Below are 25,068 nucleotides of genomic sequence, written 5' to 3'. Positions count from 1 at the left end.
AAGGGGGTTGGCTGTTCCCTCCCAACTTTGTGTGTGTGTGTCCCCGCCTGGGACTGTGTTAGCCGAGCTCTTCTGATTGGCTGAGGGGTTGGTCCAAGCTCCCCTCTGCACTGAGAGGCAAGCTCGGTTGGGACCCACCTCTCTGGATGCTGGATCATATAAAAGGGGAGCCCAGGCGCTTGCCGAGTCAGTAGGAGGTTTCTGCTGGGGTCTGGACTGGATCTACATAGTCAGATCATCCCTGTATGACTGGACTCTAAACCAGAACAAAGGGGCCCAAAGAGTCTACATGTCTAATATTTAGACATGTTCAGCTTTGTGGATTCTCGGTTACTGCTGTTGATAGCAGCGACTGTACTACTCACCAAAGGCCAAGGAGAAGACGACGGTGAGTAACAACTTTCTTGCTCACTTTCTGTACAAGGTGTGCGGCTCTGCGTGGATGCATGCTCTGGTGAAACATCTTTGCTTAGGCACAGGCTGGTCCTCCTTGGGGGGAAAGTGAAATTGCACTTGAGAGCTGCAGGGATGCAGAGCTGGACTGGTCTGCAGAGAAAAGTTGGTGGAAGTTCAGGAGTGGGGTTGCCGGACGTGGTGCTTTGCATGCTTTGGATGGGGTGCAGTCGGCATTACTAGCTCGGGAACGGCAGGTACGAGGCCAGGTTAGGGAGACGGGGAGAAATGTTGTTGTCGTTTTTCGGGGGTTGTGCATTTTAAAATGGGGTGGGGAAAAGATCGTCTCCACCTTGACAGAGCATCTGGAACTGTGTGTGGCGGAGGGCGGGTCGGAAGGGGCTCCGGTGTGTTGCTCAAAAAGTGGGGGTGGACAAATCCAGTCGTGGCTGGTGTTTGTTCTCCCCACACTGAAGTGCAGAAAACAGCCCCTTCCCCAAGCACGGAGAGGCAGCTGCTGTAAAGGGGACTGGGCGTGTTCGTATGTGCTGTGTCTCCTCTAAGCATGCCTCTGGCGGGCAGACGAGCTCTGAGATTCCTTGCCAAGTTCTGGGGTGGGGAGAGCAGCACAATCAGCCTCCGGGAGGGGTTCTGGAAAAGCCATTGTGAGCGTGGGCTGCGCCGGGAGCAGGGAGGGGGCCCGGGGCTGCAGGTTTGGGAGCTGCAAAAGCCATCAGGAACGAATTAGGAAAGGCTCCGATGATTCATAAGGAAAATGTTTCCAAGCCTGGGAAGCGCAGGAGTCTAGACATCACTTCACAGACAAACCCTTCGGATGCTCAGGACCTGGACTCATGTTTCTGCAGTGAAGTTTCACGGTGGGGGGAGGTCTCGTGGCGACCTCTGGCGGCCATCACCAGGCCTTGCTCCTGCAAAGCCCTGGGTGGGCTGCATCACCGCCCCCTGGGGCCCATTGGGAGCCCTGGGACTGGACAGTGCCCGCCAAAGGGGCAAGACCTCCGCCACCAAATGGGTTTGTGGAGCAGCCCCTCCACCTGCTTCCCGGCCCCATTCCAGGGCCCCTGGGCTTGGCCTGCCCCTACCGGCGGAGTGGCTGACTGCACCCTGGCACGCCACTGCCGGGCGGGTGTCAACACCGCGGTTTCCTGTTGCAAAACCGCTGGCTTCTAGGGACTCCGCCAGCAGCAGCATGTTTTGTTTAAAATGTAAAGGAGACATGAGAAGCCGGGGACGACAGACCAGAAACAGCTGGCCTCCCAGCCGTGCTCCCGCCCCGGGGGCTTCCCACGCGAGGAGAGCTCTTCCCGCTTGCCTCCCGCTGCGGGGAACGGCGCCAGATTTGACAAAACCCGCAACAATCACGTGCTAAGGGAAACAGCCCAGCAACTCCCCCCTCCCCTTCTGCCCGCGCTCGGAGCTGTCACCACCAGCGAGCAACCTGACCGTGGCGTCTCCTCCATCTAATTCCAGCCGCCCCACCTGGCCTTGCATTCCACCCGCCCCAGCTCCGCTTCCCTCCCAAACCAGTGTCACCAGATCCCATTGCGCCAGAATGCACTCCACGCCCCCTCCCGGCCCTCCCCACCACCCCTTGGGCCTGGCCCTGCCTTCCTCCTCTTCCAGCCCTCTTCCCTCTCTGCCGTTTTATTTGGCTTGGCCTAGGCTCCGCGAGCTGGGGTTACAGTTGGATGTAACAATTGGCCGCAGGTTTTGTTTAAATTCCAAGGGCTCTGGAAATAGTTCTTGTGGTGTTGGCATGTTTCCTGTGGCAGGGAGCTGAGCTGATGAGAAGCAGATGAAGTTCCCGGAGAAGGGGGGGAGGCCGGTGGGACTGGAAGGGAAAGAAAACGCCCTTGGATAGAGAGGAGGCCTTAGGAGATACTGTCCTAGTGCCCGGATCGGGGGTCCTGGCCTGCAGCTTCAGGGCTGGGTCCCGAGTCAGCTCTTTGGCTCCTGACCTTCCCTCCTTCCCTCTAGTTCCATCTGGAAACTGCATACAGGACGGACTAACATACAGCGACAAAGATGTGTGGAAACCGGAACCCTGCCAGATCTGCGTGTGCGACAGCGGCAACATCTTGTGCGACGAGGTGATCTGCGAAGACACCTCGGACTGCCCCAACGCTGAGATCCCCTTCGGAGAATGCTGCCCCATCTGCCCCGACAGCCAGGGTACGCCCGGGGCATGCTCCGCCTCTCGGCCACGCGCACGCCAGCCACGCGGCCCCACGGGCCCTGGGCCACGCAGCCCAGCCACGCTGAGCGGGGAGGCCCGCAGCTTCCTCCTCGGGCCTACTGACGCCAAAGGCCCTAGCTCGGCTGGCCCTGCTCCTCCCCTGTGAGCCTGGGGCGTCTGCTCCCGAGCCGTGTCCAAGGGGGCAGATTTGCTCTTGCCCGTGGGGGTGGGCGGTTCTCACCTCTCCTTCGCATGCGGCCTGAGACGGGCACAGTGAGAGCGTCTGAGCTTCCCTCCCCGGGGAGCAATGGGGCCTTTTGCTGGCACGTGGACCAGGGCAGCTCGGTTGGCTTGCCTGGCCAGCCTGCAGTCGGGTGGGGGGTTAGAGGAGCATGTGACTTGCCTTTTTTAAAGGACCCTTTTTCTGTCTTTTCCCCCACAGCCTCTCCTTCCTACCCAGAAACCACTGGAGTAGAGGTAAGGACAAGCCCTAGGCTCTCTACACAGCCCTATTCCCTGGTGTTTTCTGGGGGGTCTTTTCTCTCCCTGCTCAGCCTCTAAAGACCCTGTCTTGCTTCTCCCCCCAGGGACCCAGAGGAGACCCCGGCCCCAGAGGAGACAGGGTACGTATCTCCAGCCACGCTTTGGCCATTGGTCACTAGGGCTTGGTCAGGACCGGCGGGGGAGGCGGTGGAAAGATTTCCATGCACGTGACTTTCAAATTGTCCCGAAAACGTTGTGTCCACATTTCACAGCTTGAATCCAGCTATGGACGATTGTGACCCAGTCCAGTTACCCAGCCTGTGACATGCCTGGGGGTGTTCCTGAAGTACCAACCTCTGAATCCCCCTCTTCTCTTGCAGGGACCCCCCGGCCCACCTGGGAGAGACGGCATTCCCGGACAGCCTGGTCTTCCTGGACCCCCAGGCCCCCCAGGACCTCCAGGCCTTGGCGGAGTGAGTTAGCTTCCAGCCCCTCGGCCTGGCACGGGATGAACGCGGCTCAGCGTTCTCACCCCGGCTCTCCCTTCTCTCTCCTGCAGAACTTCGCACCTCAACTCTCTTACGGTTATGACGAGAAATCCGTTGGCGGCCTGTCCATGCCCGGCCCTATGGTGAGTACCCAGGGTCTCCCTCGGGGGCTGGCCTGTGGTCAGGACTGGAACAGGCGAAGGCAGGGAGCAGCTTGGCTCTAGAACGCACAAGGCCAGCTGCCCCAGAAGGCGGGGCGGGGGCGGGGGGCAGGAGGTATCTTCCTGTGGCCGGGGCGGGACCATGGCTGATATTTTCCTAGGCAGCTGTATCCTGGTTCCGCAGGCTCAGCCCAGGACACTTGAATTTCCCTTAGCACAGCCCGAGGGCCGGGCCTGCTCTCTGCCCCAGGATTCCCCGCAGCGGCAGACCGTTCTGAGGACGTGAGAACGGCCACGCTGGGTCAGGCCACAGGGCCCGTCCAGCCCCGTGTCCTGTCGCCCGGGGTGGCAGCTCTGTGGATGGGGAGCGCAAGGGCGAGGGGGGTAGGAGACAGCGAGAGGCGGCGTGGTCCATGCCCCAGCCAGGTGGCGAGAGGGAGGGGGCCCCCGGGACCCAGGGTGGAGGGGCCAGGCCAGGACTCCACTGACTCCCCTCACCTGATTTATTTCTTCTCTCTCTTCTCCACTCCCAGGGTCCAGCTGGTCCCCGCGGTCTCCCCGGCCCTCCTGGTTCTCCCGTAAGTGCCTCACAGCTTCCTGCCCTTTGGGAAGGGGCTCCGCTGCTCCCGGAGATCTCCCAGCCGCGGGGCCGGGTTTGGCTCCTTCCTCCTCACGCCCTGGGGCAGGGTCGCGGCTGCTCCCTGCTCTGCAGCTGGCGGGGAGGGAATGGGACGGATGCCCCAGGAGCTGGGTGCGGCAGGCTCGTTCGCTCACCTGTTCTGTCCTCCTGCTCCTCTAGGGTCCTCAAGGTTTCCAAGGTCCTCCCGGCGAGCCTGGCGAGCCTGGCGCTTCTGTGAGTCCTGCTGCATCGTCTTCGCTCTTCCGCGTTCACGGGGGGTGCGGGGGGCTGCACCTGGAATCTCCCGGCCCCCGGCCAGGACCGTTCCTTGCACCGTCCTTCTCCGGCCATTTGGGGGCGGCCGGCACCACGCCAGCCTGAGCCTGGCCGCAGAGACTTGGTCCGTGGGCTGGGATTTCGCTGGCCAGGCCCAGGCCTGGGGTGAGCTGCTAGCGGAGGGGTGGCGGGGAGGCCTGGTCTCAGAGTACTCACGCACCTTTCTTCTGCCTGCTGCAGGGTCCCATGGGTCCCCGCGGTCCTGCTGGCCCCCCTGGCAAGAACGGAGATGATGTAAGTGGACCGAGAGCCCGTCCAGGGACGTTCTCCCCCCTCCCCGAGAGCCGGGCCTGCCAGCCGGTATCCACGGTGTGCTCAGCCCGGCGGCCTCCCGGGACTGAGGCTTTGGCTTCTGGGGGCCTGGCAAGCTGGCGAGAAGCAAGCGGGACCTTCCCGCAGCCGGGTGGCCTGCCTCCCGCTGACTGTCCGTCTCCTTTTCCTTCTGCCAGGGTGAAGCTGGAAAGCCCGGGCGTCCCGGCGAGCGTGGTGCTCCCGGCCCCCAGGTGAGATGTCCCTTCTGCCTGGCCCCCCGGGGCGCTTGGCTTGGGCGGCGTTGGCCCGTGGCCAGCCTCAGCGAGGTGACGTGGCTGGGAAAGCAAGGCCCCAGCTGGGCCGGGGGAGAGGGACCCTCCGAGCGCTGCCTGAGGGGCGTCGGCTGCTTCGCAGGATGGCCATCCGTGGGGCAAGGCAGCTGGGCCCTGCTGGTCACTCCCGATGGCGCGGAGCCGTGAGCACAGCGAGCCGTGGCCGTGGCCAGGCACAGCGTGGGGGCTGGGCTCGAGCGGGTGGCACCAGGGGCCTTGGCTCTGAATTGTTTCTCTCCCTTTGCCAGGGTGCACGTGGTCTGCCCGGAACTGCTGGCCTGCCAGGCATGAAGGGTCACAGAGTAAGTTGGTCCGTGGGTTAGTTACTGGAAAAGGGAAAGGCCCTGCGCCCCGCCCCTGAGCGCTGGAGATGCGGCTGTCTGAGCGCTCGCGCCCCCAGCGGGCCCCACCCTGCCCTCAGCCAGGCAACCCTGCAGGAGGGTCAGATGGCAAAGAGCATCTCCCCGCCCGCCGTGGGCCTCACCCCTCGGGGGAACTCCCCCTGCTCATGCCGCTCCTCTGGCAAACAGACGGGGCCTTGGGCCTGCTCCCGACCTAATCGCTGGCCCCCGCTGTTTCTGTTTCTCCTCTCTCCAGGGCTTCAGTGGTCTGGATGGTGCCAAGGGTGATACTGGTCCAGCTGGCCCCAAGGTAAGCTCCCTCTGCCCCGACACCTCCACCCTCCCTGGTCCCGTAAACGTGTCCCTGGCTCCTTGGGAACCGGCTGCTGACCCGGCTTCGTCTTCCTTCTAGGGTGAGCCTGGCAGCCCTGGCGAGAACGGCGCTCCCGGACAAATCGTGAGTAGAGCGCCCCTTGGGGCCACTTAGGGTGGGGTGTTGAGCCTGTGAGGGGGGGGGGGGCTGTGGGGAGGGGAGAGCTCTGGGTTTCCCGTGGACTGGAGAGCAAGAGGGGCAGATTTACCAGCGTGAAGCCCCACCCGGAGGGGAGCAGGGCAGGGGAGAGCCAGGACGCTGCAGACTCATTCCAGTCTCATCTCTCCTCCTTTCTAGGGGCCCCGTGGTCTGCCCGGCGAGAGAGGCCGCCCTGGTCCATCCGGCCCTGCTGTGAGTATGGGTGCTGTATCGCCGGGCTCTGGCGCGCCCCGCGTGGTACCCCCTGCGCCACAGCGTGGCACCCGCCTCGCCTCCCAGCTTCCCTGGCTCGCGCCAGCCTGTCCGTAACCAGGCCGTCTGCTCTCTTCCCGGCAGGGTGCTCGTGGTAACGACGGTGCTCCTGGCGCTGCTGGTCCTCCCGTGAGTATTTCCCTGCGCTGCCCTGAGGGGAGACGGCTCCGGCCCCGGCTACTGGGCTGCCCAGACGCTGGCCCCTGCCACATCACCCCTCCCGGGGCTTTGCTGGCGGAAGCCCCAGTGGTGGCACCAGCCAACCCCGCTGTGGCCCATGCCCAGGGGGGAGGCCTCCTCCCTCCGGCCTCTTCCTGCCCAGGGGCAAGCGTAGCCCCGGGCTCTGGCCACGGCGCCTAGTGACAAGAACCCGCCTGCCGGAGGCTGGCTACTCTCTAACTCGCTTGCCTCTCCACCTAGGGTCCAACTGGCCCCGCTGGCCCCCCTGGCTTCCCCGGAGCTGTCGGTGCTAAGGTAAGGGCAAGACCGGATGGCTGTGGTAGGAGCTTTCCCCGTGGCCGGCTCTGGTCCTAGTCTGGAACCGAAGGGTGCGTTGCAGTTCCCATTGGCTGTCCAGGTGTCTGGAGAGCTAGAGATGGGGCCCGGCCCCAGAACCCTCCAAAACAGGCCCATCTGTTGGGCCTAGCAAGCCCCCAAGCCCGGCTACGCCCTTGTGGCATCTCGAGGCCGAGGTGTGGCCCCTGGAGAACCAGGCGAGCCGAGAGCAGGGCAGCCCCAGACCCCCCCGAAGGTTGGAGCAGCAGAGCTGTCTGTTCCAGGCAGGGCCCCGTCAGGCCTGGGGGCGCGCGTGGGGGGGCTCCCAGCGCCACGGGGCTCACTGCTCTTTCTCTCCTCTCGTGCAACAGGGTGAAACCGGCCCTCAAGGTGGTCGTGGTGGGGAAGGCCCACAAGGTGCCCGTGGTGAACCTGGAGCCCCCGGCCCCGCTGGCGCTGCTGGTCCTGCTGTGAGTGGAGCCGCACGACCCGCACCGGCTCTTGGCCTCTCCCATTTGCCCAGTCGCCCCCGGCGATAACCCCTCTTCTCTTCTCTCTCCTAGGGCAACCCTGGGAGCGACGGACAACCTGGTGCCAAAGGTGCCACTGTGAGTAGCCAGCTCCCCCTCCGGGTGGGTCGGCTCACGGGAGACTGGTTCTCACGCTGCCTCACTGACCCTTCTGCCTCCTCTAGGGTGCTCCTGGCATTGCTGGCGCTCCCGGCTTCCCCGGTGCTCGTGGTCCCTCCGGCCCCCAGGGTCCCAGCGGTGCCCCCGGCCCCAAGGGTAACAACGTAAGTGTCCTTCCTGCTGCCCCTTTGCGTCAGGCTCAGCTCGGCCTTCGTCACCTCCAGGGCCAGGCAGGGATGCGCCGGGCTGGGAGGGAGCCCATGGCGTGTTGTGATTGATCTTTGCCCCTGGCACCCCAGCGCACTACACATCCCGCCCCCGCCCGGCTCCTCCATGGAGCCCTCTACGAGGGCCTTCTCCTCCGCCCTGGCCACCTGCCCGCCTTGGCGGCTGGAGACATCTGCCATCTCTGCCCACCCCCACCCCTCGTGCCAGCAATGTTCCCTCTGAGGTGTCCCACGAGTGTGCAGAATAAATGTGTGCACTGACGCATGTGCAGATGGGCACCACCAGTAGGCATCCCTGCTGCCGGCTGTGGGCGCTGCGGCCCTGAAATCTCTCGTGGGCAGCCGCCCAAGCGCTCAGCTGACTGGGAACCCTGCCCCCCATCTCCGCCCGAGGACGGGGATCTCTGACCTTGGGCACAGCCAGCCTGTCTCCAGAGTACCCTTTGCGGGGAGGAGCTTTGCGTCTGCCCTCCCCCTTGGAGCCGAAAGGGGCGGAGGGGGCAGCGTGGAGGGCAAGAGGCGCTCAGGCCTGGCTCACACAAGGAGCCCGCTGACACTGACCGATTTCTCCCTCCTTCCTGCAGGGTGAACCTGGTGCTCCAGGCAACAAGGGAGATGCTGGCGCTAAGGGAGAACCTGTAAGTACCGGCCCTCCTGGGGCCTGCTGGCAGCCTTGCCCAGTCTGCTTTGCCAGCCACAAGCTGCCTCTGACCCCTCTGCCTCGCTTGCGCTCGCCAGGGTCCTGTTGGTGTCCAAGGCCCCCCTGGTCCATCTGGCGAAGAAGGCAAGCGAGGGTCCCGCGGAGAGCCCGGCCCCGCTGGTCTGCCCGGCCCTGCTGGCGAACGTGTAAGTAGCAGTCGCTCGTGCCCGTCGGCCTGGAGCTGAGTCCTGTTGCCTGTAGGACACGGAGGGGTCCCGGCCGATCTCCGCAGTGAGCCAAGGCCTCCTGCACCTTGGGATGGGAAACTCAGGCCTGGACCCCGGACCAAATTCGGGCCTGGCCTGAGACCCCCCAAATTCGAGACAGGCCCAGGCTGCGGGAGGTCGGACACCGACCCAGCCCCAACCCGCCCCGTCAGCGAGGGCCTGTTCCTACCCACTGCCGGCCCTGGGACGGGGTGTTCTGGGGTGCCCCCTTTCCACTGTGATCCCTGGCTGCACGGGCTTCTGACCCACGGCTGTCTCTTGTGTCCCATCGCAGGGCGCCCCCGGAAGCCGCGGTTTCCCTGGCTCTGATGGCATTGCCGGTCCTAAGGTAGGTGCTGGCCTCCTGCTGGGCGAGAGAAGAGGCCCCAATGGCCGCACAAGGGGTCTGGAGCCCCCCCACCTGGGGAGCAGCTAGTGCATGTGGGAGGGGGAGTTACTGAGACTTTCTGGGATCTGGTCCAGCCCCAGCCGCTCCCCGATCCACCCTGCACCCTGGATTTGGGGGTGGGACGTAGCTTGTCTCCCCGTGGCACCTAGGCTGGGGTGGCCCTTTCACGAGGGCTGTTTTCCCCTTGGCACAGCCCTGGGACTTCCTTGCCACGAGACACACCCCGCAGGGCCAGCCCGGCAGTGCCCATCCAGCGCCCCGCGTGTTCCCCCTCTGTCATGGGCCTCCGCAGCCTGTAACCGCTCTCCCCTCCCCCCAGGGTCCCGCTGGTGAACGTGGCTCCCCCGGCCCTGCTGGCCCCAAAGGATCCCCTGGTGAATCTGGACGTCCCGGAGAGCCTGGTCTGCCCGGTGCCAAGGTGAGAGCGCGGGTCCGAGCGGGATGGAGGGGCTGCCCCGGGATCCCGCCGAGCCCTGCTGCTGTATCTGCCATCTCCGCCCCCCCCCGTCCTGCCCCGGTGCCTGCGCTCTGCCGTGTCGCCGGCTCAGAGCGGCTTCCTCCACCCTCTTCTGTCCCTGCCCCCAGCCGGACGCCCGATGGCTCAGCCCAGCTCTTCTTGCTTTTCAGGGTCTGACTGGAAGCCCCGGTAGCCCAGGACCCGATGGCAAGACTGGCCCCACTGTAAGTCACGATTTCTCCACACGCCTCCTCCTCCTCCTCCCCCTTTGCTCCCTGCAGCCTCCCCTGAGCCGGGCCTTTGCTTCCTCCTCACTAGGGTCCCGCTGGCCAAGACGGTCGCCCCGGCCCCCCCGGCCCTCCCGGTGCCAGAGGTCAGGCTGGCGTGATGGGTTTCCCTGGACCTAAAGGTGCTGCTGTGAGTATACCCCTGCACCGGGCAACCCTGCCGCTGCTGGGTCAGCCCCCCAGCCCAGCGATAGGGGGGTGAGAAAATGGCCACCCCAGGACATCCCATCGCCCTGGGAGGGCGCTGGGGGTGGAGACAGGCTGCCCAGAGGAGACGGCAGCCCTGAGGCAAGACGGAGCTTGTGGGGGTTCACTAGAGCATCAGTAGAACGACGACAGGGTCAGCCGGGCCGGCTTCCCACCATGGTGCCTCTCAGGCCCTCCCGCGGCCGCCTGCGAGGGCCATGCAAGAGGCGGTCGTCCCCGGAGCCCCCAGCCCCTTGTCCCGGGGCCCCCCGAGCACCTTCGCTGAAGCTGTTTCGTTCCCTTTCTCAGGGTGAGCCCGGCAAACCCGGTGAAAGAGGCACTCCCGGACCCGTCGGCGCTGTGGTGAGTATTTCTCTCGGTACCGATGTCTCCTAAGAGTCTGCTTCTCACAGCCAGGGCTGGGCCTGGCGTAGCTTTGCCGCCGGAGGCCGCTTTCCAGCAAGAAGAGAGAGAGCGAGACTCCACGACCACACTGCCATGGGCTTAGATAGGATTGGGCGTTCCAGAGACTGGGCCCATCTAGCTGTGCCGCAGGACTGAGGGGAACGTATCAAACGTTCTGCCCATGGGGGCTGGTTAATTGCGTATTCTCTGGACGTCTAAGGGAGGGTTCCCTCCTTTACTTCGCTTTCTCCTCCTTACTAGTATCTCAAAAAGACGGGGACTTTCCAGCCTGGAAAAGAGGAGACTAAGGCTGTGTCTAGACTGCATGCCTCTGTCGGCAGAGGCATGTAGATTAGACACATAGGCAAAGTCAAATGAAGCTGCGATTTAAATGATCGCGGCTTCATTTACATTTACATGGCTGCCGCGCCGGGCCGACAAACAGCTGATCAGGTGTTTGTCCGCTCAGCGCGCTAGTCTGGACACTCCCCTGCCGACATCAAAGCCCTTTGTCAGCAGCCCCGTTATTCCTCGTGGGATGAGGGTGTGACGTAGTGGGGGGACTTGCTGGGCGGTGGTGACCCCTGCTGTCTGGAGCAAGACCCAGCAGGGAAAACCTCACTATGCAAAGGTGATGCCAAACCTGTTGAACCAGATAAACCCCATGGAGAGGGACAAAGGAAGGGGGAATGCTGCCCTGGCTGGGGGGCAGGGCTGGAGGAGAGTTAGTTAGAGTGGCTGGCTGGGAGCATGGAGGAGACAGCCTAGGGAAAGGGGCTGGAGTTTAGGGGCCCAGTCTCCCCCATCTCAAGGGGGCCTGAGGCATCCTAGCCCAGCTCTGTGACCAGATTACATCTGTGCTGTGCTGTATCCTGGAGAGGGAATAAACTTCCTCTATTCCACCGGCTGGGGCAGTCTGTTTGTGCCATTTCGGGGTGCAGGAGACGGGGGACCCCAACGCGCCGTCACAGAGGTTTACTGGGGCTGCCGACAAAGGGCTTTGATGTCGACAGGGGGAACGTCCAGACTAGCGCGCTGAGCGGACAAACAGCTGATCAGCTGTTTGTCGGCTCGGTGCGGCAGCCATGTAAATTTAAATGAAGCCGCGATAATTTAAATTGCGGCTTCATTTGACTTTGCCAAAACAACAAATCTACATGCCTCTGACGACAAAGGCATGTAGTTTAGACGTACCCTAAGAGGGGGATAGGATAGAGGTCTCTGAAATCATGAATGGTGTAGCGAAAGGGAATAAGGGAAAGTTATTTACTTCTTCCCATAACACAGGAACTAGGGGCCACCCAATGAAATTAATAGGTAGCAGGATTAAAACAAACACAAGGACATATTTCTTTATACAATGCAGAGTAAACGTGTGGAACTCCTCGCCAGAGGATATTGTGAAGACTAGGACTTTGACCGGGTTCAAAAAAGAGCTAGATAGATTCATGGCAGTTAGGTCCATCAATGGCTATCAGCAGGGCTCGCCGAGCCGGGGTGAGCCCCACTCACCAGCCGCACTGTCTGGCGATCTGCCATGCACAGATCGCCCGATCCCGGCTCTTCCGGGTTGTAATCTACTTGCCACGGGCGAGTAGATTCCATAGTTTGTCGAGCCCTGGCTATTAGCCAGGACGGGCAGGGATGGTGTCTCTAGCCTCTGTTTGTCAGAGGCTGGGAATGGGCCACAAGGGTAGGATTGCCTGTTCTGTTCACTCTGTCTGGGGGCACCTGGTTGGAAGACAAGCTAGTGGGCTAGATGGACCTTTGGTCTGACCCAGTGTGGCCATTCTTATGTTTTCATGTGGCAATGAGTTCCACAGGTTAACTACACAGCCTCTCCCCCCCGCCCCCCCCCCACACACAACCCTCCACGAGGCCAGATATTGTGGCCTCTCTGAGGTTTTCTGCCTTCGAGGCCCCTGGACTCCCCACCCCTCCCCTGATGCTCACACCCCATTCTCATCTGAGGCTCACTCAGTATCTGTGCCGAACTCTTTCTCACCCCTTCCTTCTTCTCTCCCCAGGGTGCTCCTGGTAAAGATGGTGAAGCTGGTGCCCAGGGACCTCCTGGCGCTGCTGTGAGTACGAACCCCTCTCGCCCCGGCCCCCTGCTCCAAACCCCGCTGGGTCCCACCTCACACTCTCCCCTCCCTTGCAGGGCCCCGCTGGAGAGAGAGGCGAACAGGGACCTTCCGGTGCTCCTGGATTCCAGGTGAGGAAGGCCCCACCATGGGGCAGAAGAATCCCGGCGGGCCGATCCCGCTGTGTCCCTTTGCTTTCCCGCGCCGCCTTCTCCCAGGAAATCTCAACACTTGGGCTTTTCTCTTCCCCTCTGCCCAGGGTCTGCCCGGCCCCGCTGGACCCGCTGGTGAAAGTGGCAAGCCCGGTGAGCAGGTGAGTGCCAGGAGGAGCGTGACTCTGCTTAGCACGGAACGCCAAGGAGGGGCGCCTGCCCCACAGCGCTCGCGCCCTCCCCTCGTCCCCACGCTCCAACCCACCTGTGCCCTGTGTTGGGGGCTTCGCTCGGGCTCCCTCCTGAGAGCTCCTGCCCCTCCCCACCCCCGCCGAAGCCCTTCCCCCAGGCTGGGGACACGAAATTCCTCTGAGCACAAACCAGGCCACCAGCCTGCCGACAAGGCCCCGGCTCGCGGCTCCAGGCCTCCAACCTCTCCTGGAGCTGAGCCCCTCTAAACTGGGTCGTTGGATTCTGGAGCCTGTCGCGAAGAGCCAACGCCTGCGCAGCCTGGGTGCCCAGGGCCAGAGCGTGCGCCCGTCTCTCACCGGCACCCTCTGTGCAAGACTCCAGGGGGGCAAGGCGGAGGCAGCGAGGGGTTGGGGTGCAGCTGTCCCCTTCCCTGCTCCACCCCAGGCAGCTCTGGGACAGCGCTGGGGTGTCTCCAGGAGGCGTCCCGGCACCTCCCAGGCCTGGCCCCTCACTCTGCTTTCTGCTTCTCCCCCGGAACAGGGCGCCCCCGGAGACGCTGGTGCCCCCGGTCCTGCTGGTGCAAGAGTAAGTAGCCATCCACTCCCGCAGCAGGGAGCCATCTCCTGCCCCTCTGGTCCTCTCCCGGCTGCCCTCTGGATGGCACTGCCACCAGTCACCATTCTCTCTCCTCTCCCTAGGGCGAGCGAGGGTTCCCCGGCGAGCGTGGTGTCCAAGGTGCTCCCGGTCCACAGGGTCCACGTGGTTCTAATGGTGCTCCTGGGAACGACGGTGCTAAGGTACCTGCTTGCGTGTCGGGGAGGAGCCGAGCCAGGCGTCTGGGGGAGCAGGCTCTGACAGGCTGTGCAGTGGGATAGGGGCTCGGGGTCCAGCCAGGGGGGGCGCCGTCTTCCCCTCCTGCGCTAGCCCCGGTCCCACGGCCGCGGATGGCGGGAGGCTGCCGACCCTCCTCTCTCTGCCCAGAGCTGCCTGGCCTAGTGCTGAGAGCAGGCCAGGGTCGCGGCTCTGGGGAAGGCAGGCAGCCTTTGCTAGGGGCTGACTCGAACTCTGGCTCTTTTCCCCGCGGCTTTAGGGTGATGCTGGTGCTCCTGGCAGTCCTGGAAACCAAGGCCCACCCGGTCTGCAGGGTATGCCCGGTGAACGCGGTGCTGCGGGTCTGCCCGGCGCCAGGGGAGACAGAGTAAGTATGGGCCCCCGAAAGCCCCCGCACAGCGACCCTCGGCCTTCACCCTCCAGCTGCTGCCTGGAGACCCTGCCTGAGACTTGTGCTCAGCCCGTTCCGGCTCATTTCCCCTCTCGCAGCTCTCGCCCTGTGGCTTCTCTCCTCTCCGGCTCCTTCCCCGTCCCCTCCTGCCGCGCCTTTCCCCACCCCCGGCTCCAGCCCCCACCTCTGCTCCCTCTCACGAGTCCGGCTAGGCCGGGCCAGGCTGCTTCCGGGCCTGGCCACACTCGGCCGACAGTCGCTTTACACCACAGAACACACCCCCACCACGTGCACACCGAGGCCTGTCCGGGCCTAGCCACACTCAGCCAACAGTCGCTTTACACCACAGAACACACCCCCACCACGTGCACACCGAGGCCTGTCCGGGCCTGGCCACACTCGGCCAACAGTCGCTTTACACCACAGAACACACCCCCACCACGTGCACACCGAGGCCTGTCCACACTCGGCCAACAGTCGCTTTACACCACAGAACACACCCCCACCACGTGCACACCGAGGCCTGTCCACACTCGGCCAACAGTCGCTTTACACCACAGAACACACCCCCACCACGTGCACACCGAGGCCTGTCCACACTCGGCCGACAGTCGCTTTACACCACAGAACACACCCCCACCACGTGCACACCGAGGCCTGTCCGGGCCTGGCCACACTCGGCCAACAGTCGCTTTACACCACAGAACACACCCCCACCACGTGCACACCGAGGCCTGTCCAGGTCTGGTCACACTCGGCCGACAGTCGCTTTACACCACAGCACACACCCCCACCACGTGCACCCTGGGGCCTGGCCGTCTGTGTCTCTGGCCCCAGTTCTCGCCCAGCAAAGGGATGGGGTCTCTCTCCCTGGGGCTGGGGTAGGCCCTTGTAGCCAGCTGCTTGGAAGAGACCTCATCTTGGGGAGACGAGGTGGTGGCACTGTGAGGGCTACGCTGTCTCCTTCCACTGGGCGGGCGGGTGGGCGGCTAACGGTCTGCCTGGGAGCAGCGTCCGGAGCACGGCAGATACATGGAGGGGGCAGGGATGGGGGGGGGGATTCCATGGGGTAAGTCACAGCGAGGTGTGGAGGAGAAGGGGGACAAACAGAGACACATGCACAGGTGTGTTGTACATGGGAGTGCAAACCCACACACATACACACGTACATACAGACACATGTATACACACTCATGTGCATACAAACACACTGGCGTGCTTACACGCACACGTACATACAGACACATGTATACACACTCGTGCATACACACACACTGGCGTGCTTACACGCACGCGTACATACAGACACATGTATACACACTCATGTGCATACACACACACTGGCGTGCTTACACGCACGCGTACATACAGACACATGTATACACACGCACATGTGTGTACACACACACTGGCGTGCTTACACGCACACGTACATACAGACACATGTATACACACGCACATGTGCATACACACAGACACACATCTGGGCCCCGTCCTTGCTCCCTAACCAGAAGGTCACCTCGCGGTGCCCTCTCCCCCCAGGGTGATGCTGGTCCCAAAGGTGCTGACGGAACTCCCGGCAAAGACGGCCCAAGAGGTCTGACTGGCCCCATCGGTCCCCCCGGCCCAGCGGGTGCTCCTGGTGACAAGGTAAGGCTCCCCCGCCCCCTCGCAAGGAGCAGTGACCCAGCTGGCCTCTCGCACCCGGAGCTGGCCCCGGGCATCCGTGCAAAGGCCCGTCCCGGTCGTGCCCAGCAGGCCTCGCCCCGAGAGGAAAGCCCCCGCCGACCATGTGATGCATCCCCCCAGGGATAGCTTGGGGGCTCCCTCTCCCCACGGGACCCCCGCGCTAGCCCGCCTCGGCCCGCGCCTGGAGAGCCCTTGTCTGCCCGGCCCAAGTCTTGACCTCGTCCCTCTTCTCTCCTTGGCAGGGTGAATCTGGTCCCTCCGGCCCCGCCGGTCCCACCGGCGCTCGTGGTGCTCCCGTAAGTACGGTTCCTCTCAGCCCTGGCCCCGCCCGACGCAGAGCTCAGCCCCTCCCTCGCCTCGCTGACCTGTCTCTCTCCCGCCCTTCTCTTCCAGGGAGATCGTGGTGAGCCCGGCCCCCCTGGTCCCGCTGGATTCGCTGGCCCCCCTGTAAGTAGGATCCTGGCTGGCCTCAGATGGGGGGCTGGTGTCCGTGGGGCAGGCTGGGGGCTACGGGAGGGAAGCAGTGCTACCCAGGAGATACTGGGGGGTGTCTGGGATCCTCCCTGCCCCGGGAGTCCCTGGCTTGGCCTGATCCGGCCTCGTCTCAGCCCCGGCTGTTCCGTGACGGACCCGTCTCCAGGAGCCCCGCGCATGGACGCTGCCCCTCACCCTCCGCTCTGCTCTCCCCCAGGGTTCTGACGGCCAACCTGGTGCTAAAGGTGAAACTGGCGACTCTGGTGCTAAGGGCGATGCTGGTCCCCCAGGCCCTGCTGGACCTACTGGTGCTCCTGGCCCCTCTGTAAGTGACTCTCCCCTGCCCTGATCCCTCCCCTGCGGCCCGCCTCCCGTTCCCGCCTCTGATGGGGGCTCCTTCCTCTCCTGCAGGGTGCTGTTGGTGCTCCTGGACCCAAAGGTGCTCGTGGTAGCGCTGGACCTCCTGTGAGTATCTCCTGCGGTGCTGGGGGTGCACTGAGCTGGTGCCTCCTTCCTGGGACTCTCGCGGGCCTGGGGAGCTCGTCACTCCCCTTTGCAGTCGGCTTCTCCCACAAACACGTGGCCGAATGTCGGTTCCCCCCAGCCCGCTCTGCAGCGTGGCCTGCGCCCCGGGCCGGCTCCTTGCCCCGTCGCGGGGAGGGGGCAGTGTGGGGCCCGGAAAGGGCCAAGTGCTCCAAACCCATCGAGCAGTTTGTCTCTGGGTCGAGAAACATTCAAATCGGACCCTCGTGCGGCCTCCCCTCCCCGAATGGCGCCATTTCGGAGCCCGTCCTGCTGCCACCTGCCCCAGTCGGTCGGGTGGGGTCCTGGGCATTCGGCTCCTCGCGGGGGGGCACTAGTCCCTGAGTGAGCCGAGGGCACCGCTGCCTGGGTATTGAGCCACTTCCCCTTTTGGGGGCCTTTAGCCCCCCCCAGGCTTCGAGAAGGTCTCTTTCCCGGGGCTCAGAGCGCTGGCTGCACCGTGCCCTGCGGGCAGATCGGGCAGCGTCTCGGGGCTGGTGGGATCTTCCGCCCTGCCCTGCCGACGAGCCTTTCAGCCGCTTCCTTAGCCGCAGGCTCCCAGCCCTCGTGCAGGGCCTGTCGTACGGTCTGGGGCCAGCGGCCGGGGCCTCATGCTTCTCTCCCCACCACGTGCAGGGTGCTACTGGATTCCCTGGTGCTGCTGGACGAGTCGGTCCCCCTGGCCCCTCTGTGAGTATCTGCTCCTTGGTCCCCTTGGGCACAGAGCCGGGCGGGGTGGGCCACTGGTGGGGGGTTTCCACAGGGCGATGGGTGCCCTCCAGAGCAGGCACCTGGGAGCTGGGGGGGTGGCACCTTGAGGAGCTGGAGGGAGGGGTGCCAAGGCCCTGCTGCAGCACTTGCATGGCGCGTCTGAAAGCCAGGCGGCTCCAGCGGGGCACCGGGCGGGGAACGTCCGTGGAGATGGTCCGGGAAGCCCGGCATTGCCTGCACCCCAGAAGCGGCTCTGTCTGCCCCATGCTGGGTCTGGAGCCTGTCCTTCTGTCCTCAGACAGCCCTTGGGCCGCACAGCCTGACCTCTCTGCTCTCTCCCAGGGAAACATCGGTCTCCCCGGCCCCCCAGGCCCCAGCGGAAAGGAAGGTAGCAAGGGACCCCGTGGTGAGACTGGCCCCGCTGGCCGCAGCGGCGAACCCGGCCCCGCCGGCCCCCCCGGACCCTCTGGTGAGAAGGGCTCTCCCGGTTCCGACGGTGCCCCTGTAAGTACCTGTCCAGTGCTACCCCAGGGCCCTGCCGGAGCGCGACGGGCGGCTTGCTAACCAGACTCTCCCCTCCAGGGCTCCCCTGGCACCCCAGGCCCACAGGGTATCGCTGGGCAGCGTGGTGTCGTCGGCCTGCCTGGACAGAGAGGCGAGAGAGGATTCCCTGGGCTCCCTGGCCCATCTGTGAGTACGAGGTCAAACCCTCCACGGGGCTGGTGGCTGCAACTCGCTGCCCCATCCCAAAGCAGCCAGGCAGGACGGGACCTGTCGGCCGAGGCTCAGCCCTCCTGGCACCCGGGCGGGTGGGGGAGACGGGCACGGAGCTCTCCATGGGAGCGGCAGAGGCTGGACGCCTGCCCTGTGCCTGGGGGAGCCGCTCTGGCCAGGACCCGGGAGCGGAGGGGGAACTCGAGAGCTTAGCCTTGTTCTAGAGGAGGGTGCTGGCGCCGCCTTCTCCTGGGCCCCCAGAACTCCAGCCCCACTCCAGGCCTGGCGGAGCCGGACCCCGTTTGGGGCTGGGGGTGTCCTCGTTCAGCGGGGGCGGGAGGGGCCCGGCCTCTTTCCCGTCCGAGCAGGCTTGTCAGCCTCAGCCGCGCCTCTAACCCGGGCTGCTCTCGCTCCTCCCCAGGGCGAACCTGGCAAACAAGGTCCATCTGGCCCCTCTGGTGAGCGTGGTCCTCCTGGCCCCGTCGGGCCCCCCGGCTTGGCTGGCCCCCCTGGCGAAGCTGGACGTGAGGTGAGTGGCCCTTGGCTTGGCTAGTTAGGACTGTGCTTTGCCCAAGTGCCGGGAAGCGCTGAAAGCCGGGGTGCACAGGTCTCGGGGGTCCCGCAGCCCTGCTGGGAGTCACTAGAGGGCACCTGTCACCATCGTGGGCTCCGTGACCCACCTCAATCACCAGGACAGCACCAGAGCCAAGGAGAATTCAGCCTCCCCATGCCCCGGGCCAGCGCTCAGGTGCCCAGCCGCCTGCCCCACGGAAGGGCAGGACAGACCCTGGCCCTTGTCTCCTGCAGGGCCAGTGAGCAAGGGGCCCGAGATGGGGGGACAGCAGAGTGTCTGAGGGAGAAGGGGATGGGCCAGAGAAATGGAAGCCCCATGGGTCCCTTTCCCCTCCCCCATTCTCTGTGGGTCTCGACACCCCCCACCCCCCGTCTCTAGCTGCTGTCCCCGGCCTCCTGGCTCACCCTCTGACCAAGTCCTTGCTCGTGCCTAACACTGGCCTCTGCTTGTGCTCAGGGCTCTCCCGGTGCGGAAGGTGCCCCCGGCCGCGACGGAGCTGCTGGTCCCAAGGTGAGTAGGGCCCAAGGGCCGTGGCAGGAGGCGCACTGGGGTGGGAGAGGGACGCCCCTTAGGCGAACGTGAACTCTGAGTTTTGCTTCCCAACAGGGCGACCGTGGTGAGACTGGCCCAGCTGGTGCGCCTGGTGCTCCCGGTGCCCCCGGCGCCCCCGGCCCTGTTGGTCCCTCTGGCAAGAATGGAGATCGTGGAGAGACTGTAAGTGACGCTTCTTTGCATTCCCCTAAACATGCAACCCGCTCCCTGCCCTGCGGGGGGGACAGAACCCCCGAGTCCTGGCTGCGAGGGCACCGCCCCTTCCCGGAGCTGGGGAGAGAACCCGGGAACACAACTGGGAAGATAAAAAATAATCAGCCCAGTTATCAGGTCCGGCTCCAGCCTGCTCTAACCACTAGGTGATACTCCTTTTCAGAGTCAGGCCTGAGACTCAGGAGCCCGGACTCCCAGTCTGCCCTGCTGTAGCCAGTAGGACGCCCCCCCTGCCAGGCAGAGGAGTGAACGCAGAGACCCGTTCAGCATCCGAGGATGCTCTAACCTTCGCCTTTCTCCCTCCTTCCCTAGGGCCCCGCTGGTCCCGCCGGCCCCGCTGGTCCTGCTGGTGCTCGTGGCCCTGCTGTAAGTTCCGGGTTCCACGCCTGTTTCTGGAGCTGAGAAAGCAGCCGGCTCGGCAAGAAGGCGGCTGAGCTGGGGCTAGGGCGGCGCTGGCCCCACCACTCAGCCAGTGACTCTGCTTCCTCTTCCAGGGCCCCCAAGGTGCCCGCGGCGACAAGGGTGAAACTGGAGAACATGGCGACAGAGGCATGAAGGGTCACAGAGGATTCTCTGGTCTCCAGGGTCCACCTGGCCCTCCCGTGAGTACGGCTGCCCCCCGCGGCCCCCCAGGGACAAGCCCTCCAGCCACTTCCCAGGGCGACGCGGAGCCCTCTTCCTCGCTGCCCCAGAGCATCCTGGGAGAATCCCAGGGCAGGCCATGAGATGAGGACCAGCCTCAGGCCTACCCCAGCGCCAGGCTGTCCTTAGACTTGCTGCGATTGCAGCTGGGAAGGGCGGGGGTCGGGCCTCAGCCCCCACCGGCCCAGTGCTGCACCCTAGAGCCTCCAGCGTGGCCCCAAGGAGCAGCCTGGCTGGACCGTCTCTCGCACGCGGCGCCTCTGGCAGAACTGACATTTCCTTCCCTCTTCGGGGCAGGGCTCTCCTGGCGAGCAAGGTCCCTCTGGAGCTTCCGGTCCCGCCGGCCCACGGGTAAGTCCCCCGAGCCCGAACAAGGCAGACACCGGCAGCCTGAGGGAATTCGGGGCGGAGGGCTCGGAATGAAATAACCAGCCACTGTTCGCACCAGACCAACCCCACAGCTCCCCTCATCGTGTGCAGCTCAGGTCTTGCCTGACCCCGCGCTGGGCTGGCCCAGACCTCGCCGGGGGCAGAATACGGATCCTAGTGTAGTCGCCAGCGGGAGCCCTGGGCATGCAGAACATAGGCCTGCTGCGGCCAGGAGAGCTCCTCCGGCCCTGTGCTCGGCCACCTCCGAAGGGCTGTGCCTCGAGGAGAGGCCACGTCCGTGTGGGGCAGCCTGAGAGGTGGTGAGGGGAAGATGTGACGCTGGGTCGGGGCTCCCCCAAATCCTGCACCCCCGGAGCAGCAAGAACAGACCCCGCCAGCCAGAGACGAGAGGGGGGTTATTGCTCCTCCCGGCTACAGCCCAGCACAGACGGGACGTGGCTACAGGAGTCTGGGCCGGGATGCCTCAGATCCCTTGTGTTGGGGGGGTCCATCACCCCCTAGACCTCAGCGTAGGCTCACTCCCTCCTGTCTCCCCGCCAGCAACTGGTCTCCCCCTGGGAATCCCCCGTTAGCGCCTCAGGCTGAGCCCCGGGGTCTGGGTTAATCCACGTGTGGGTGAGTCAGTGGGAATCGCACAGCCCAGCGCAGGGGCCCCGGGTCACAGCACAGCTCTTCCCCCCCCCGCTACGGCAGAGAAGGGAACACGCATTACCCCACGGAGAGGGAACCTCCTCAAGCCAGAGCCCTCCTGCAGGGACCCCACAGCCCAGAGGGAGAGACCCTTGTAAGTCCCCAGCACGGGCAAAGACAGAGTCCGGTTCTGTTCTCAGCTGGACCTGGGCAAATCCAGAACGATCCCTCCACTGCCCATCAGAGCGGCCAGGCAGGCTCCGAGCAAAGGTCCATCCGCCCGGTGTCCTGCCTGCCGGCAGCGGCCAAGGCCAGAGGGAGCGACCAGAGCAGGGAGTGATCCCTTCCCTGAAGCCCATTCCCAGCCCCTGGCATTAGTGGATCCAAGTGTCTCCGCCGTGGAGCGTGGGCCTTGGTTCCGTGGCCATGGTGCTCGATGCGCTCTGGGGGCGCTCAGAGCAGAGGCAGGAGAGCTGGGTGGGAGAGCCAGGCATGTCCATGGCGCTCACGCTGTGTTTGCCTTTCCCTTGCAGGGTCCCCCTGGCTCCGCCGGTTCCGCTGGCAAAGATGGTCTGAACGGTCTCCCCGGCCCCATTGGCCCACCAGGTCCACGTGGTCGCACTGGTGACGTTGGTCCCGCTGTACGTATCCCTCTGGGGCTCGGGCGGTTGGGGGCTGCTGGCCTCTAGGTGGGGAAGGCTCCCGGCCTTCAACTCATTCTGCTCTCCTCCTCCAACAGGGTCCCCCCGGACCTCCCGGACCCCCTGGTCCCCCCGGCGCACCCAGCGGCGGCTTTGACTTCAGCTTCATGCCCCAGCCCCCTCAGGAGAAGGCCCACACCGACAGCCGCTACTACAGAGCCGACGACGCCAACGTGATGCGCGACCGCGACCTGGAGGTGGACACCACCCTCAAGAGCTTGAGCATGCAGATCGAGAACATCCGCAGCCCCGAGGGCACCCGCAAGAACCCAGCCCGCACCTGCCGCGACCTGAAGATGTGCCACAGTGACTGGAAGAGCGGTGAGCTTCGCGGCCACTTCCTTCTCCTCTTGTTACCAGTGAATTCCTCCCTCCCTCCCCTACTGACGTCCTTCCTCCTGCCCCTCCGTCCCCCATTCACTCGCCCCTCTCCTCTCCCCGCCAGGCGAGTACTGGATTGACCCCAACCAAGGCTGCAACCTGGATGCCATCAAGGTCTACTGTCACATGGAGACCGGAGAGACCTGCGTCTACCCGACCCAGCCTAGCACTGCCCAGAAGAACTGGTACATCAGCAGGAACCCCAAGGAGAAGAAGCACGTCTGGTTCGGCGAGACAATGAGCGACGGCTTCCAGGTGAGCGGGGGGCCGGCGTGGCGGAAGTGGGGAGAAGGACCAGCTGGCTCCCCCTGACGGTCTCTCTCTCTTCCATGCAGTTTGAATATGGTGGTGAGGAATCCAACCCAGCTGACGTCGCCATCCAACTGACCTTCCTGCGCCTGATGTCCACCGAGGCCTCCCAGAACATCACCTACCACTGCAAGAACAGCGTGGCCTACATGGACCAGGAGACCGGCAACCTCAAGAAGGCTCTGCTGCTCCAGGGCTCCAACGAGATCGAAATCAGAGCAGAGGGCAACAGCCGCTTCACCTACGGAGTCACCGAGGATGGCTGCACGGTGAGTCTGCCACCCCTGGGGCGCCCGGCACAGGTGGTACCAGGAGCCGGGCAGAGCCTGCCCAAGTGCGTGAGGGCGCTCTAATGGCTAGAGGGTAGAGCGGGCGAAGGGGGGTTTCCAGCGGCAGGAGGCAGAGCAAAGCTGCGAACCAGTCTCCCCAGCCATGGACGCGGCTGGCAGAGTCCCTACAGCCTGGGCCAGTCCCCTTGGCTGGGATAGGCTTGGTAGAGGGTAGCTCAGGAAGGTGGTTGCTCTTGATCTCACCGCAAGAGCAACAGAACCTAGGAATCTGGTTTCCTGGGGCCCCCTGCACCCTCTGAGAGCTGGGACGGGAGCCCAGGGGTCCACTTCCTCGTCCCCCCTGTCGGAATCACGGGGCAAGGCTGCCTCTGCCGTTAGAGCTGCTGGCTTGGAACCTCGGCCCCATCTGCCCCCTCACGGTCTCCTTTTCCCGGTCCCTCTCCGCAGAGTCACACCGGCACCTGGGGCAAGACAGTCATCGAATACAAGACAACGAAAACCTCCCGCCTGCCCGTCATTGACGTGGCCCCCATGGACGTTGGTGCGCCAGATCAGGAATTCGGAATCGACGTCGGCCCCGTCTGCTTCTTGTAAACCGGAGCTAAAACCTGCCCGGAAAGAAAACAAAAAACAGCCAAAAAGGAGAAAATTTCACATGGACTTGAATTCGTGTTTTTTTCTATCCATCATCTCTAAAACTATTTTTGTTTCCATTAAAAAAAAAAGCATTAAACCAAAAAAATAAAAATAAATGACTTTTCAAAAAAATCCCAGACGTGGGTCCACTTGCTTGACATGGTTCTATTTCATTTCATTTTTTTTTTAAATCCCTGAAGACAGATTGGGGTTGGTTTGGTTATTTTTTTAACGTGATATCTCGGGACCACAACTTGCACAATCCAACCAAAAATACCATCCAAAACCGACCCTACCAAAACACCCAAATCACAACCTGCTTTGAAAATTTTGCAGCAAGAATGGTTTAGAACCTGCTCCCCCTGCTCCTACTCCTCTTCCACCAGTGCAAAAATCTCTTTTTATAACCTGGAGTTGGAAAAAACACCAAAACTAACTGCCAGCTGACCTCTCCCTGCTGGTGTCTTTACTAAATGTATTTTCTATACCGCTGCAAGGAAGGCACTTACAATGGTGTGTAATGAACCTTTTTTCCTTTCATTTGTTCAGGTGGCAAAAGAAATAAATAGGAGAAAAACTTCAAATCCAGGTGTTGTAATTGTTTTCCTAAGCAGAGCCTGGCAGAGTGGAAAACAGCCGAGATTGTCGCTTGGTGTGCTGCCTTTTAAACAGAAAGAGCTGTTAGCAGGACAGCTGGGAGAAACAATCCACTGAGACAAAAATCCAGTGTTTTGTCAGTGAACGATGAAGGGAAAATGAAGGACTCACAAGCATTCCCAACGCAGAAAATGTCGTGTTAAACCTGTGTATTACTGTTGTATGGAAGGTTACCTCTCACTGTGTTTTCCAAGTAGTTGTTTAGCTTGCTTTGAGGTTTTGAATGACACCAGATTGTGGAGAGGGGCGTGGAGTCCAGGGTTAGATCAACGGTGCTAACTTTGTCTTTTTTTTCTTTTCGTTGGCTATGTTAATGGTTTTCGGTTCTAGGTCCCTTTTCTTTGTTTGGTGGTTTAAAGCTGCACGATCCAACTCATGGAGAGGCTGCGATAGGGACCAATTGGTGCTATAGATCTAGGACTGTTGTTTTAAGGAAAGAAACTCAGTTCTTTTGCTGCCCAGGGTCAACTTGTGAATTTTCTGATGGTGCTATTTAAAAAAAAAAAAAAGAAACAACCCCCTCTAAAAGCAGGGCGGGAACCAATGCAAACAGATCCAAGTAGCCTTGAAAGGGAAGGAGAGCGCCAGCCTCTTTCCGGTTAAGCAGGTGGATTCCGTTTCTGCTTTCCTGACTCAACCCTTCGCTTTTCCCATCCCTCTGTCCTCCTTCAGCCTGCTGCCTTCTCTCTCCTCCGCACACACTCTGGTCCCGCCACCGCCGCTGGGCTGTTTTCTCTCGCCTTCCCTTCCCTCTCGCCCGCTCCTCCTCTGTGCTTCTCTGCAAGGGTCCCCAGCAGCCCCGCGCAAAGCCCCGTCCTGCAGGGCGCAGGTGTGCTAGGGAGGCGCCACCGAGGATTCTGTACCTGTTGTGTGTCTGTATGATAATTTGAGATGTTTTTAATTATTTTGACTGCTGAAATAAAGCATGTGAAATGATCCAAACAAA

The 25,068-nt window shown here is 63.1% G+C and overlaps 1 protein-coding gene across 1 annotated transcript; it reads left to right on the top strand.

Annotated features, from left to right (window-relative positions):
• The first annotated feature begins 184 nt into the window (after nucleotides 1-184).
• COL1A1 (collagen type I alpha 1 chain) lies at nucleotides 185-25,068 on the top strand. Its single transcript, XM_075918435.1, has 51 exons — nucleotides 185-388; nucleotides 2,392-2,586; nucleotides 3,033-3,067; nucleotides 3,178-3,213; nucleotides 3,454-3,546; nucleotides 3,633-3,704; nucleotides 4,256-4,300; nucleotides 4,522-4,575; nucleotides 4,858-4,911; nucleotides 5,127-5,180; nucleotides 5,510-5,563; nucleotides 5,859-5,912; nucleotides 6,015-6,059; nucleotides 6,273-6,326; nucleotides 6,471-6,515; nucleotides 6,807-6,860; nucleotides 7,253-7,351; nucleotides 7,445-7,489; nucleotides 7,576-7,674; nucleotides 8,322-8,375; nucleotides 8,476-8,583; nucleotides 8,939-8,992; nucleotides 9,372-9,470; nucleotides 9,680-9,733; nucleotides 9,828-9,926; nucleotides 10,292-10,345; nucleotides 12,415-12,468; nucleotides 12,549-12,602; nucleotides 12,731-12,784; nucleotides 13,356-13,400; nucleotides 13,514-13,612; nucleotides 13,906-14,013; nucleotides 15,580-15,687; nucleotides 15,969-16,022; nucleotides 16,120-16,173; nucleotides 16,418-16,525; nucleotides 16,612-16,665; nucleotides 17,359-17,412; nucleotides 17,776-17,937; nucleotides 18,016-18,123; nucleotides 18,569-18,676; nucleotides 19,178-19,231; nucleotides 19,328-19,435; nucleotides 19,799-19,852; nucleotides 19,981-20,088; nucleotides 20,426-20,479; nucleotides 21,682-21,789; nucleotides 21,888-22,170; nucleotides 22,295-22,485; nucleotides 22,566-22,808; nucleotides 23,277-25,068. Exons 1-51 carry the CDS (start codon nucleotides 307-309, stop codon nucleotides 23,421-23,423), a joined length of 4,365 nt encoding a protein of 1,454 aa, XP_075774550.1. The 5' UTR covers nucleotides 185-306; the 3' UTR covers nucleotides 23,424-25,068.

This window comes from Pelodiscus sinensis, unplaced genomic scaffold (assembly GCF_049634645.1).
Source record: "Pelodiscus sinensis isolate JC-2024 unplaced genomic scaffold, ASM4963464v1 ctg70, whole genome shotgun sequence".
Taxonomy (NCBI): domain Eukaryota; kingdom Metazoa; phylum Chordata; order Testudines; family Trionychidae; genus Pelodiscus; species Pelodiscus sinensis.
Note: the sequence above shows the minus strand (reverse complement) of the source record. Positions and strands in the feature narration are given on the sequence as shown.

What these genes read in the sequence shown, in the direction of transcription:
- COL1A1 (XM_075918435.1), top strand. Translation starts at nt 307, where the DNA reads ATGTTCAGCTTTGTGGATTCTCGGTTACTGCTGTTGATAGCAGCGACT. An exon ending in ATGGCAAGACTGGCCCCACT is followed by an intron (nt 9,734 to 9,827) that starts GTAAGTCACGAT and finishes CCTCCTCACTAG; the next exon opens with GGTCCCGCTGGCCAAGACGG. An exon ending in CTGGACCTAAAGGTGCTGCT is followed by an intron (nt 9,927 to 10,291) that starts GTGAGTATACCC and finishes TCCCTTTCTCAG; the next exon opens with GGTGAGCCCGGCAAACCCGG.